A 15,442-nucleotide genomic window follows, 5' to 3' on the forward strand; every position below is an offset into this window, starting at 1 on the left:
TATAAGAAGAAAATAAATGATTTTTGTCTCTTGCAGATTTTCTCAGAAGTTGATAATATTTGAGTAAAAAAATTATTGAAGAACAATATTTAGGAACTTTTCGTAATTAATATTTCATTAACCATTGCGAAAATTACAAAATGATAGAGAATTAAATTTTTCGATTCAGTTTAGTCCGCTCTACCTGTTCAGGATAGGTGATGTCGAATTTTAGGGACATTCTGCATAACTAAATTTATAGATATTAGCAAAATTTTTCATTTTTTTTCGCATGCGATTGTAGCATCGTAACGATCTCCTTCCACTCGCTCGATGAAAGTCGAAGGGGACATGTCCGAAATTTATTCTGACCGAGCCGCCGCCGAGGACGGCGATTGATTCGCTTATGAATGAGTTGCGTAAAGAATGAGTTGCACGCGGTTCGATCGTGAAAGATGCGCTCGCGCTCGCGCGCTTCACGCGACTCGATATCAGAATAAATCAGAATAAATCAGCGAATTTAATTGATTGCGAATTTAATTTCCAAGAGATGAATTTCCCCAAAATCCCTCGTTTTCGCGACGTTCCTTGATCCTCGCACGACTCGTCGGTTCTTTCTCAATTTCATACGTCACATACGCGACTCATTCGGTCGATGTACCGTTAATCGACGTGAATCGTCGGCCTGGCTTACGCGTATACGTTTGTCGTTTCAAAAAAATTTGCAGGCTTTCTCTCCCTCTGCTGATGAGATCTTCGGGTGAGATTCATAGAAATGATGTTGAATGACGAAAGTCAATGCGACAGAAGAAAGGGGGGCGGGAAGAGGAGAACAAGATCCGATCACTGATAAAATTCTAGACGATTCTAATTAATGATTGTATCCTCGGAATCGTAGACGATCTACGCTCGATAGAAAAAAATGCTTGCGTACGTGAATCGCGCGGTCACCTGTTTCCGTAATTCACTCCGTCCATCGGACGCGACGGCGACGTCTCTCTCGCGAGAGAGGAGAGGCGAGAGAGGCCGAATCCTTTCTCTGTCTTACCCTCCAGGAGTGCGGTCTTCCCCTCCTCCTTATCTCTTCTGTTTCTTGTTCCGCTGCGCTCGTACCAGCCAAGGATCCTACCTTGCAGTACGTGTTTATCCAGGGTACAAGACGGCAGAAGAAGCGGAGCAGACGAGAGTGCCGTAGGAAGAGGACCGCCCGGCAAAGTCGTGTCAAGCGCGAGCACGGAGCGGAGCGGAGCGGAGCGGATATACTTACAAGAGGGAGCGAAGTACGCGAGAAAGGGCCCTGCGGATAAGAAAAGGGAGGAGTTTCACGGAACGCGCTCCGTAATCATCGCTGAGGTCGCTACACCGGCGAGTCTGACAGCAAGGTCGACCGCAAAATAGTCTTAACTGCTAAACGTCCTTGATCCCTTAACGAAGAAGGGAAGAAGGGAACGAGAGAAGTGAGACAGAGAAGGCAGACGCGAAGGAGCAGAAAAGGGGAAAAGGGATCGACTGGCGCGTTCTCGCACGAGGGAATCGAGCACCGAGGGATCGCCTCAAATACTCGTCAAACGTCCGACGTTTTTCTCTTATTTTCCGAGTATCGCGAGTTCGCTGACTGTCACGTCTGTGGTGTCGAGCAACTAATCATCGAGTTGTTGCACCGGAGTCATTGACGGGGATCGCGTCTCCTCTCGACGGGATTAAATGACATTTCCAGGGAGTCTACCTTTGCTTGTAAAGTGTGAGTGCAACTTAAGAAATTGCGCGATAACCTGTCTACTTTTGCGCGTCTTTCGAATGTTTTGAGATTACAGATTATGTGAGAAGAAAGGAAAGAGAGAGAAGAATTAGACGTCTTTTTTTAATACTCGCGATTATATTATTGAGATATATGGAGATCTTCATGAATCCAAAACGTGTTTAATTGTGAGATCAACCCTCAGATTTAGGCATTGAATCGATGCGAAGCATTGGAGGTAACTGGGCAATGTAAAACCGGTTACCGATATGTAACAACCAGCAAAAAAATGGAAGGTTCGGTGACCTATCTCTCTTTCCTTTCGTCATATTCTTTTAATTCTCACTCTATCATGTCGCGTTATTTGGCTAACTCGTTTACGTGTACGGATCTTGGTAATGCGTAACCGTTTTATTTCTCTTAGACTCACTTTTTTAAACTCTCCACGATTTATCCAGTCAACATCAATTAAAAGTAACATTATTATAATTGACAGAATATATGCTTGCGCTCTTTTATCGATTAACTCAATATTTGCAACCGATTATGAATATGAATCATAAATTGCAATTGCTAGATACAATTATATAGATGAAGACTAACTACCAACAAAATAGAACAAATTACAAAAAAAAGGAATTATATTGTTACGAATTATTATTGTTATTGTTAATACAAAAAGAAATCGACCATCATTATGTTAGCGTAATTATAAGTTCAGAATTATATTCAACCAATATAATAAATTAATTTATTACGTTTAATTTTCCAAACATTGCAAATACTGAATATAATACATGATCTGACAAAAAGGATCTCGAAATGTCTGAACAATTTCAAATATATTAAAATTTGGCTCGTAGCCAAATTTTATTGTTGATTTATTTAAAAGAAATATATCATTAATGTTATAATCGCACTTAATGAACTGTTATGTAACGCTATGTGTTAAATTACACTCATATTGTTGAGTGCGACATTATAACATTAACGTTATGTTACTTTTAATTTGAGTTGACTGAAAATCATTTTTCGATCCAAAAACTTCGGTATTAAGGATGCTAAATATTAAAGAAAATAAAAAACAAGAACTTTATACAGGAATATAACTGCAATTCTCAATCTCGGATTATGCTTCCGTTTTCAGAGAAATCAAGAATTATCATGTCGCAACGATTGCGCTGGCTACTGCCGGCATTAATTGTGTCTTGGATGAGCCTACAGTTAGGTGTGGCTTTACCAGCTCATAACGAACATTCGCACGTGTCTGCGGATACGTTTGATCCTAGGTCAGTATCACGCTACAGATTCCATTAAATTTTTGGTTAAATTGCGCGTCGCACGCGTACACGTGAAATAAATCGTTACGTTAAATCTGTTCGGTAAATGCTGATTTAGAACGCGTAATAATGCATCAACGTAATCAACACGATTCCATTAACGTGGATGTAAAGGTATGAGATAATACGAACAGTAGATTCAGATAAAAATCGCGCCTCGCCTGGGAAAGACAGGATGGAGAATGCGGAAGAGAAGATGAATGAAAAATACGGTCTGTTCTTATTAGAGACCGTGGTTTAGTTCCCGTGCTGTCAGACGGTCTGCTGATCTTAACGAGCGAGTTAATTAGGAAAATTGCGTGCTCGCATTGAACCTTCGTTCTTATCAGTCTGATCAGTAGATTTCTCGTTGTGATACACCATCGTTGTTGTAGTTCTTTATCGGGATCACTTAAATTCAAGAAACAAGCTCGTTGAGAAGTAAATGAGAAAATCTCCATGTGAGAATGAACGAATAAACAGACTGCCGGTCTGTCTCTTATGTTTATTACATCTCGATGTTACGTCGCGTTCAATTTATGTTTAAATTTTTAGATTAAAATTTAATCGAAATGGCAGGGTCTATGATAATATTCTGGGCGTACCTTCGTACGTTTACAGCATGGCCACTTCAACAATTATCCATCAGTATCACGATGGACGCGCGCATCATTCTCCGAACGGCAAAAACGAGACGCAGTCCAGTCACAAACTGGTCGCCTCTCCAGCCGGACTTTTGCGGCCCGACAAGTTTCAGTTTTATACTTACGACGACAAGGGCGATATGATTACGCGGCAGATGACCGCTCAGGAAATTCAAGGTCTTATCGCGTCAGGTGGGACAGATCACATCGCGATGGACAGACAGGAGCCTCAAAAAGCCGATGATGTCCTGACGGGCGGTAAAAAGGTCGGTTCACCGTCACTTGTTTCGCATCTTTTGTCTCTTGTCTAGTATCATAAGGTCTGTTTTTTATTCTTACATTTTTATTCTAGACTGCATTAATCGGAATCTACAATAGGTGTTTTAAGCCTTAAACCATAAAAAATTGACCAATTACAATCGAATGCGAAGAGAATAATTGATTATGATTCGTCCATTTTTTCCGACTTAAGGCTTAAAAAATCTATTGTTGATCCGGGCTTTCGCATTTTTATTAATTAAATAATTAAAAGTAATAATTAAATAATTAAAAAAGTTTTTAAATAATTAATTAACTTTAAGGCGAAGGATAACAAATCAGTATAAATATCGTATGTTTGCATTTTTGTATGAATTTAGATTTCAAATTTATTTTACTAATCACGTTACATATTTTTATTTTAAATAAATATTTTTCGCGCAAATTTCTTGTTTCGCTGTTTTTGATAATTCAATATTAATAAAAGAAAGTATAAGATCGATTGTACAGATTTATAAAAATATTAGATTATATTTAGATATAGAAACGAAATAAATAAGAACGAGCGGTAGGAACTAACGGAATAGTCACACCTTTTCGTTTACAGATTTAACACATTCCATGTCGCATTTCCAGGTCATGGATGTGGTACAAAAGGTACAGAACGTGTTAAAGAGCGCACTCGATAAGCCACCGACTTTAACGGGTTCAATACCGAAGATTCCGGAACATGCCAACGTTGAATGGAGCAATATTCTGCCTTCAATTCTATCTGGTGAGACAGACTCGATTCCCCCGAACAGCGATTCCAGTCAATTGTCGCACAAACTGACAGAGAAGGTAGAAGCTGAATCGACATCGAAACATTCGACAAAAAAACCTGCGACGTTGGACGTTCAGACAAATGCGTACGCTGGTTTTACTAATAACGTGCAAGAGAAACCTTATCAAGATCATCACTCGCAGCAAACGGCGGTTACCGAGAAACCGATGATTCCAGTTCCAGTTATTACCCTAACGGAACAAAAATTGTCCACGTTACAATCCGCCGTTACCGAAAGTCCCGTCTTCCAAATAGTCAGCGTAATTCCGGTCGAGAGTGCTGGGATTAAGGAAAGTCAGACTGATCCGTCTACAGCTGATAGCAGTGCCGCGAGTTCGACGATCCAGCTGTCTACTCAGACCGAGGAAAGTCAAACGGAACAATATGTTGAATTAACTCTATCAGAGGTACCTAAAGAAACGACGTTCCCGCAACTAATGAATTTAGACATGTATCCCGTAAGTATCACGACGAAGCAAACAACGACTACGAATAACAAAGTCAGTCAAGGAATAAAAACTTCGGGAACTTACTCGATGACTACGCCAGGAGTATCAACGCATTTCTCCTCCACGAAACAGACTGTAACGCACGGTGGATCCAGCGAATTGACGACCGACAAGATCTCTCCCTCGAACATCAGTTACATTCTTATACTGAGCAAGAACAATACAAAGGAATCCGACGATTCTTCATTCGCATCTAGCGTTACAAAAGAACCTCAAACGAACGGGACATACAATGACATAATAATCCCACAAACCAATACCCTCGCTACCCTAGTGCCGATTTCCCACGCGTCTCCGAAACCCGAGGAGGCATCTAACGTACTGCACTCACCATCTACGCTCGCTTCCGTTACGAGAATCAAGGCCCCGACTGTCTCGACGTTGCATCATTATCTCAGTGAAGGCTTCTCAACGGTTACGAAAGAGTCATCAAGCCTGGTTACATCGACTTATTTTAATCCTCTGCCGACCGACATTCAATCCTCGGCACCGATAGAACCGTTACCCACGCAGTTAATCGATTCCTTCTCAAGTGTAGTAAATCAAGTTTCGGAAGTGAAACCACCCGTCCTGCCTCTCTCGTCCTCATCGAACGAAATGCCGAAGCTACCGATCATGAATATTAATTATGAGCAGAGGCGTAACGTGTCCGAGGTAAACGAAAAGAATAGCAGACCTATCATTAATACGCAAACTCATGAAACCTTTACTACCGAAATTCCGTTGCGAGATACTACTACCAAGTTCGACTATTCCATCACTTATCGGCCTGTCAATACAGTGGACAGAGAATCAAGCACGAGCAGCATTTCCGAGGATTCTAGAATTAAAGCGACGACATCGATAGCTTCGATTGGAGTCGAAACGACGAGTAATAGAATAACAAGCAATAATTTACCTACAACGCCAGCTGGACTTAAATCGACTCAAATCCATGTAGAGGTTTTGGAATCAACAGCACCATCTTCATTCGTTCAGCTCGAGAAGACTCATGCTACAGCTGCTTCTTTGCCGGCAAGTCAGACTGAAAGTCCTACGACTTTTGGAAGTATCACCGAAAGAATTATATCAGAAAAGACTTCGACTACTTCATTTTTGAATTTAATTGATACTAACGCAGTTGCGTCTGAAACTGTAACTAAAACGCAATCAACAACCGCGTCGATCGACACAAATCTATCTTCAAATAAGCCTATGACAACTAATGAAAATTTCGACAACACTCTCGCTAATTTGAATTTAAGCGATCCAGTGTCTGCCATTGACAAAGTAATAAGCATCGTACCACTACCGTCCAGCACTCCCACAATAAAGATTGATTTACCTGATAACATATCGAATTTCGTTGGTGAAATAGCTGGCGATATTGCAAGTGGCCTTATCGCTGGATTTCCAACGACAAATGTATCGAATTTATCGACCATTGAGAAAGAAAAAATCGAAAATGTCACTAAATTACTTGAAACGGAAAAAAATGTTACGCAATCGACGCAAGAGATATTAATGAATCCAATTCAAAACGGTACATTAATTTACAATACTTCAACGCAGACCAAAGAATCAAATGATACTCTAGAACCAATTAAATTGTTAAGCATTAATGAGAGAATAGACGATTCCACGAAAACATCTTTATCATCGCCAACAAATAAATTCACAAATGTCAATGGTGAATCAAAAGTTGTTATTAAGCAGAACGCAACAACCGTGAAAGTCGTTAGCGTAATTCCTGAACAGACGACGATGACAACGATGACAACGATAGATGTTGGTATTCGATTGCCAGGCGTCAACAAAACACTTAATACAAATAACAATCAGAAGAAAACGGAAATAAAGGAGAAGATAAAAACGACTGAAACACCTATTGTGAGGACAGACTTAAGTCCCGAACTATCTAATCAGTTATCCGTAAAAGTTGCGAATGATATCAAAAACTCAGGACACGTGAAAAACAGTTCGAAAATAGAAGCATTAAACGAAAAGAACGATTCCTTCGCAAATACTTTAACGAAGGAGACTGTAGTGATTCACTCTATTAACGATTCGAGTTCCGAGTCGAGTTCACAAGCATACAGTGACGTCACAACGGACATCTCTGTTTTGAATATTACGTCTGATGCCATTGTGTCAAATAGAAATTCTACCGATTCTACACTTTCACAAAATCCAAATCACGTTACTACAGCTGGCTACAAGAACAAAGATAATATCCAGAATAAAGAGGATAAAAAGAACAATGAATCTTCTTTTATATCAATTAAAGAGTATACCAATAGCTCAATAAAAATAACGCAAAACTCAACGAACGATGCAAATGAAAATAAGGGGAATATTTCTCGACCTGATAACTCTGTCAATAATACGTCAAGTCAGATTGACAAAAATGTGACGCAGACCACGTCAATGGTCAACGCATCAATACAGAACGACGAGCATTCGAATAACACGGAGAACAAGATTGCCTCTTTGAAACATTCCGAGAGTTCGCCGAAGCCGGATATGATACGTTTGCAAACGTCGACGTCACCGTCTAGTGTTCCGATCCGTCAAACGTCAAAGTCTGATTTCAAACCGTCGGAGAAGCCCGACGTCACGAAGACTGATGCTGATGTAAACGCGGAGGACAAGTGGACGCTTATATCACAACAGGCTTCGCCAGCCATATCGAAGCTTCCAAAGCCGCCGAAATTGCCGAAGCCGCTGCAGAGGAAACCAGTCAATCACGCCCAGACGTTACCATCTTCCAACGACTTGAATTCCAACGACAGCACTCACGTTCGTTCTCCAGGAATCGAAGCGCCGGCACATCAGCAAGAACAACCACAATCCTCGACACAGTCCTTCCTACCGCTGGACGTGTCTCAGAGTGCAATCGGCTTAGACGCTACCATAAGACACACCAGCACCGATATTATAAACTTTGCCAAGCTATGCAACGAGTTGGCCTTCAATTTCTGGGTAGCCACTAATAAGGGTCTGAGCACCGCGAGGTCGTTGGCACTCTCGCCGTTCGGTATGACCAGCTTACTGGCGATGATCTTCTTGGGTGCTCGCGGTCCAACATCCGATCAGATGAACGAAGTACTCGGTCTGGATGATGTGGCTACGTTCAATCCACACTTGGTCTTCCAAAACATAACCGACGCGGTAGGTTTAGCTCGTGGGCAGGGTATCGCGAACGCTGCCTTCGTCCGCGAGTTGTTCGCTGATAAGATGAAGGTCAGGAAACTTATGCCCTTCTACAAAGAGCAGGCCCAACAATTTTACGAGGGTCTCGTGACCGAAGTGAACTTCGCCACCATTAGCGATCTCGTGCGCAGAAGAACGAATCTGCTGGTTAGGAAACAGACTGGCGGCAGAATCAAGGATTTCGTTAAGACGAATACGGTGCCGCTCAGATCACCTTTGGCGGCGCTCTCTGCCAATGTATTTCAGACCGATTGTAATAGTAGTCTGACAAGTTCCGTTGGTAGGGACGGCGAGTTGTACTTTGCCGTTTCGCCGGCTGTGAGACAAAGGAAACTCGTACCGGTCCCAGCTACGACTTGGCGATCGGGTGTCTTAGCCGGCTATGAACCTAGTATCGATGCCACGGCAATCGCTCTTGGAGGTAGCGACAAATTGGTTTCGACGATCTTCGTGTTGCCGGGTCAACAGGGTCACACCGCACCCGGCGATACTCTGGATCGTCTGGAGCAGCGTCTCGTCAGAAGTGCGTTTCGCGATGGAGCCTGGAACAAGCTTCTCAAGGTTCTCATACTGAGACACGGTCTCGAGTTGCAAGTGCCTAAATTCAGTCATAGATCCGTTGTCAACGCGACTGCCGCTTTGAAGAGGATGGGCCTTGATGAGCTCTTCTCGGGCAATGCCGATTTTAAGGGTATCAACGGCATAGGTCATCGTCTTCACTTAGCCGACGTGTTACAGGTACATACATTTGTCTGTTCTATATCTAATATGTATATATGATAATGCTGCTTATAATCATGAATTTTCTTCGCAGATGAATTTATTCAGCACCTGTGGCGACGAGAATATTCTTAACGGTCGACATCACGTGGAAACGTATCCCGCCAGTCCATTAAGAAGAAACGTTGAACGACGAACGGAGGACGATAATTTCGGAAACACTGCTGAGGAGAATACAATGAGATATGGCATATTGCCGCAAGAGGACAATATAGATTCTTATGCAGAGCAATCGCGCACGGTTCTGTACGGATTCTACAGAGAGGAAAGGCAACTCTCGGGCTCGTTGGAGAGACCAAGGTTGAAGCTTGATAGGCCCTTCTTATATTTCGTTCGACACAATCCTTCCGGTATAATACTTCACATGGGACGATTCAATCCGCGATTACTTCCCTAAAGTAGGGCCTATCATCTTCTATCGAATGCCATTAATTCGATCCTGTTCCTTCTATTCGACATTTATATCCACGAATTTTTGTACAATCGAGGAAAACGACTCTCGTTATAATTGCTCAAACGATTCGTTCTCTATTAGTCGAGCGACTCAACGCGACATGATGTCGTGGCCCATTTTTTCTGAACAATGAAGGTAGGACGTGTGTATTTGGCATGTTCTAGAAAATTTGTAAACAATTTTGTTTAGAGTTATTACCTATTAGTATCTTCATCGTCTTCACTTAGAAATAAGAAATTAGCGCGATATCGTATTCGCGGCACATTAATATATGTCGAACGGACCCGGCATTGACATAGATCTTATCATTTTATATTTAGGGAGTGGTTAAACGCATAAAAATAACAGACTGAAGAACGGAGAAGAGAAAAATGGTACAAAAAGAGAAGATCTTAATCGCGGTCCAAATGATCATCATCATCATCATCATCATTATTATTATTACACTTCTTTTTTTTTATATACAAGTATAAAAATATAATTATTTTTAACGCGATCGCCAGCGAATGTTAAACTTTTATCGAGAATCAATAATTTATTTGGACCCTGATTGACATTATACGCATCTTTTTTTTTTAATATGATTAACAATTGTGATATGTAACTGAGCGTTGAATTTTTTTGTACATTTCGTAGATTAATCTGTTAGGACACACACATTGTATGTGAAAAATGTTTCGATGTATTTTTTTCTTAACAAAAAGACTTGATGTCGAACGGATGATGCGTTGAATAAAAGCAACATCTCTCGTTCGTTCTGTCATTCTTAAAGGTAAACTCCAAGCTGGCTTTTTGGGCATTACCGTACTTGTGAGAACACAAGATAAGAAAATCGCGTTGATATCGCGCAACCTACCATAAATAATATGCGAACTGTCTTTCCCAATACGGACAACTCTGAACTGATATTCGGATTGTAAAATATATCGCAATATAGAATATATAGCAAATGGCGAAAATTACATTGTACCTGCTGCTATAAATATTTACATCGACATGATCTTTGATATATTACAAACGTAATCATGATTATGTCAATTTATATATATATGTATATATTTATATATACACTCCGTGTATTCCGTGTACGACTTATCTAATGTGTTCTATTGCAGAGGGTAATTTTTTCATACTTTAGAAAATTTAAACTATTTACGCATATCATCTCGTTATCTGTGTTAAAATGGTACACGTCATTGTTAGATGATAACCACGCTGAACGGCATTGAGGGGATCTGCATTCGCTTATCGCGTAGTTATCGTTAAGTCGTCGTAAAGGTAGAAACTTATTGTTTTTCAGTTTTTAACGCTGGTGAAACACTGGCTGAAACTGACTAAAATTGCTTCAATTCTACTTGGAACTGCAATTGCAACAAACGCAAGCATTCTTCGTTACAATGCACTGGGTGATCGTCATAACGCATCGAGAGTAATCAAGAATAATCACGAGTTTTTAATGTACTGACATACAAGGTACGCGATCGAGTGACAAATATATATCTCGTTCGCGATTTTACTGTCTGATCCTAACAAACATTCGCCACAATTGAAGAGAGATCCTGTAACAGAATCTAACATAGAAAAGTATATTCTAATTTTTCCTATATACTATCTCACTCTAACTATATTTCATTTTACAATCTTAATTTTTAGTACCCACAATGATTTTTTGATTCTTAGTACACGATGAGTCATTCATGTCCTGGGTTAATTTTTATCACTTTAATAAATATACAAAAATTATTGAGTGATTTTTACATATACTTTAACATCTTTAGAAAATATTTGTAAGGTGTATTTAAAAAAAATATTGTAACTCTCTCTAATTACTTGTTTTTAGTTTTTCGAAGAAAAAAGTGTGCAGGAATGACCCAATCGTGTGTATTAAGGATTAAGTTATAAAATGAGGTAGTATAAGTTAAAGACAGGAAAGAAGTATACTGTTTTTCTTGAAGTGATAAAATCACCTTGATAAAATCACTTGTGGCCAATCTCTATTATAGGACTCTAATCAGAATATATTCTATATTCTAACCGTTAAAATAATTTTCCAGTTTTATCGCTCGCAAACGGCAATTTGCGTGTGTTATGCAACTTGCAGGAAGTTGCATCAAGGACTGAGTTGGATTTCTCACTGATACTCATGTATGTATTAGTGTTTTGTTCCAACGGAACAAATTCAAGAGTTCGGAACAGAAGCGTCTGGATAAACGATGGGTTGATACGAGTTTAAATACTTTCGTTTGCGTTCAGATATCGCTGATCCGTTACGCAACGTTAGTGCGCTTTAAAACAATATGAACACCTTGCTTCGAACAGTATACGATGCTTTACAAATCTGTACAGGTTCAGTACACAAAAATCCAATCGTATTACCGATTATTAATATATTGCCTTAATAATCAAGTTTTCTAAAAATACATCCAATACGTTAAGAAGATACGAATGAGATGTGAAAAGCGACACTTTGTGTATCAACTCCGGGATCATTATCATCGTAAATAAGTAGTATACACTTGCGATAAGCCGTGTAGATTAATAACTAACTGCGAGGAAGAAATTTCCCTTTCCGACTGTCTCATATCAAGATGTTTTTTCTGATCCTGTTGGTATGTATACCGCCTTACTGATAATTTAGTATTCGCTCGGCGATTATCCATTACAATTTGACACGATAATTTTACGCTTCTAATCGGCGGTGATTATCAGCGTTCGTTTGCCGATCGCTGTCAAGATCTTGGACTCTTTGTTTAAGCTGCTTATTGTTATTCGTTGCTACGAAAGCACAGAACCGCTACTATCGAGGGAGTAAAAGTAGACACCTCAAGCACGCGTTTCGTCTTAGACGGGGTAAATCCACGTGACTCGAAAGTTATACATATATCTATAATGCGACTTATTCAGGATGCGGATTGCTCCGGCCGCATGTTGGCTACTATCCTGGTCGCATGGGTGACAACAGCAATGATAGCCTCGATATTACTGCAATGGGAACACATGTGGGTTGTTTTGGTAATATTGACGCTACTTTTCTTCTTGGTTTGTGGATATACCGTTTACACCGTGAAAAGAACTCACGCGAGAATTCTGATCGAGCAACAAAGAGCAGCGATTCGGACTATCTCGGACATTACTACCAATCGCAGACAGGTACTAATTTATTATTTTCGAACAATCGATTTTGAATTTTTAAATATCTTTCAGGGATCTTAAGGTGAAGTCCATAGACTTATAAGATAGATGGAGCATTCATATGAGAGAAGTTGAAGACTTGATAGAAAGAGAAAAAAAAATTGCGGAGTAGTTCTCTTCTTTTCTAGTGGTGAATTGATTGGTCGCCGCGGCAACCTGGGAAGTGGCCGAGAGCAACGAAAATAGATGTTCGAGAGTTGTCACCTTACGATCAGGCTGATTGGCCCCCCACCGCTCTCTGTAAAAGAGAGAAACAACTGTCTGGAATAGAGCTGTCTTTCAATGTTGTCTTCAGCTTCTCTCATATGAACGCTCCGTCTATTTTATAAGTCTATGAAATAGTGAAATCACAAGATGCGGAATAGGACTGCGGAATAGAGAATGCATCATTGAAGCAACCAATCAACGCTATTTCGCATTTGATGTTGCGAAATAGAATGCGTCATTGTGTCCGTAAAATCACCTAAATCGTGTTCTTGAATAAACTATTTTGAAAGGTTAAAATAATTTGATGCTAATTGATATGATGGAATCGCGTTTGTTAAGATGAATGAAACAAAATGAAACAAAATATAAGTGCATAAATATAGATATTAAGAAAAAAAATAATGACTAGATGTGATTTCTGCCTTGTTCACATGATGCGGAAAATGATAGTAAAAATTGCGTTAAAGCAGTTAAAAAAATTGTTATAAGATTGTAAATACAATGTTAATTGTAAAATATTAAATAATAGAAAAGTGATAATTGTTTTTTTATAATTTGATAAATTATATTTCATTTTAATAAGCAAATTATTAACGTAAAATTAGTAATGTTTAAATTATATTCATCCTGGAACTTCCGTGGTGGAAAAGTGCGGAATAGAGTTAATGGGTTGCGCTTCGATAACGTGTGTTCTATTCCATACCATGTAATTTCACCCTTATTTTTGAAATATCACATATGAAAATATTATAATATATGTTACTCTCTAAAACTTTTTAATTATTTATTTACAATGAATGTCACTCTTAAAGATTGAAAATTAAGTTATTCTTCTTTCTTTAGAATAAAAGTCCATTCCAAAAAATTTAAAGAGTAAATTTTCGTGATACAAATTCAAGAACAAATTTCCAGATCTATTAATATATAATCATATATTAGTATAAATCATACACGAAGCAAGTATAATTTTATATAAGATGCAGCACTTCTCAGAGGAATGTCCCAAAGAAAAGGAGTTAAATTCATGTCTCCGTGTTCGTATTTTGCAGGCGGAATCGTCAGCATATGCAGTGCATTCTTCTCCAGATTTACCACCGTCTTACGCATCTGTGATGACTGTTCAGGGAACATCGAGGTCTACTCAGATGTTAACGACCATCAACCCATCCAGCGAGGATAAATTCGAGAATCCTCCACCGTATTCCATCGTAATTGCATCTATAAATGCGGCGCAAGAGCAAAACGTGGAAATGTCAAGAGAACGGCATGTACCGTCCACAAAAAAAAACGAAGTTGCCATTTTAACTACTTCCACCCTCGCCTCCGTGTCTCAAACGTATCCACAACCGAGATGATTTATAATTAATTAAATTAGTCTTGTAGAAGATACAAATGGGATTCACATTGAAAAATGCTTTGAAAAATGCATTGAAAAATGCAATGAAAAATGAATGAATGAATGAATTTTTGATATGATCATAATTGAAATTTTTTGTCAATAAAACTATTGTTATCTTGAAGATATCATTAATGATAAGAACTTCAACGAGGAAAGTGACCGATTAAAATTTGTTTGAACGATAGAACAAAAGTTATGCGTTTATCGCGGCTAAAAAAAAATCGCAACATATATCTGTTTAGTTTAGAAAATTGTATTTCTATCCGTGATATTTTCTTGGCACACGTAAAATTTTAAACAAATTAAATTTGTATTTCTCGCATTTTTTAACAAACAAATTTTCTACAGTGTTATATATTATAAAAATATATTATAAAAATTATTTGTAATTTTTATAGCATTCGCCAAAGTAAAGACTGAAATCAAGTTGTAGCAGCAGTTGACTCTTTTTTTAATGCTCAATATTCAAATAATTAAATTAATATTCAAATATTCAAATAACGCAAGTTCTTTATGAGATAATTAATTCAAAGTAATTATTTTTAAGATGTCTTTGAGACTAAAAAGATGTCTTCAAGACTTTTTGACATAGATATTATACATATAAAATTTATAACAACTAATTTTATGTGCAAAATATAGGCGTTTTATTAATGCAATATTTGTTGCTCTTTTCGTATGTATAGTCTATATAAAGATATGAAATAATAAACAGATAATAGATTGTTGCACTGCGATAGTGTGTCAAGTGCATAAAAATATAGTGAAAAGGCTCCTTTTATGAGATACCGAGTCCGTTTTAGGTAAATACTAGAAGTCCATAAGCAGAATTTAAAAAATAATAGGTCATTTTGAAGAGAATTTAATAAGCTTTAAGATAACGTTATATAAAATTTAATTTAAATTCCTTTTTTTTGAAAATTAAAGAATGTAAAAAGTGAGCAAATC

General features: G+C 38.5%; 2 protein-coding genes across 2 annotated transcripts; both read left to right on the forward strand.

Moving 5' to 3' along the window:
• Positions 1–2,881: 2,881 nt before the first annotated feature.
• On the forward strand, positions 2,882–9,639 carry LOC105620536 (uncharacterized protein YMR317W). Its single transcript, XM_012202026.1, has 4 exons — positions 2,882–3,006; positions 3,658–3,946; positions 4,575–9,200; positions 9,277–9,639. The coding sequence occupies exons 1-4, from the start codon at positions 2,882–2,884 to the stop codon at positions 9,637–9,639; spliced, it is 5,403 nt and encodes a 1,800-aa protein (XP_012057416.1).
• A 2,645-nt stretch (positions 9,640–12,284) lies between these two features.
• On the forward strand, positions 12,285–14,450 carry LOC105620601. The gene is made up of 3 exons (XM_012202092.1): positions 12,285–12,305; positions 12,601–12,846; positions 14,145–14,450. Exons 1-3 carry the CDS (start codon positions 12,285–12,287, stop codon positions 14,448–14,450), a joined length of 573 nt encoding a protein of 190 aa, XP_012057482.1.
• The last annotated feature ends 992 nt before the right edge of the window (positions 14,451–15,442 follow it).

Source organism: Atta cephalotes (assembly GCF_000143395.1).
Source record: "Atta cephalotes unplaced genomic scaffold scaffold00027, whole genome shotgun sequence".
Classification (NCBI taxonomy): Eukaryota; Metazoa; Arthropoda; class Insecta; order Hymenoptera; family Formicidae; genus Atta; species Atta cephalotes.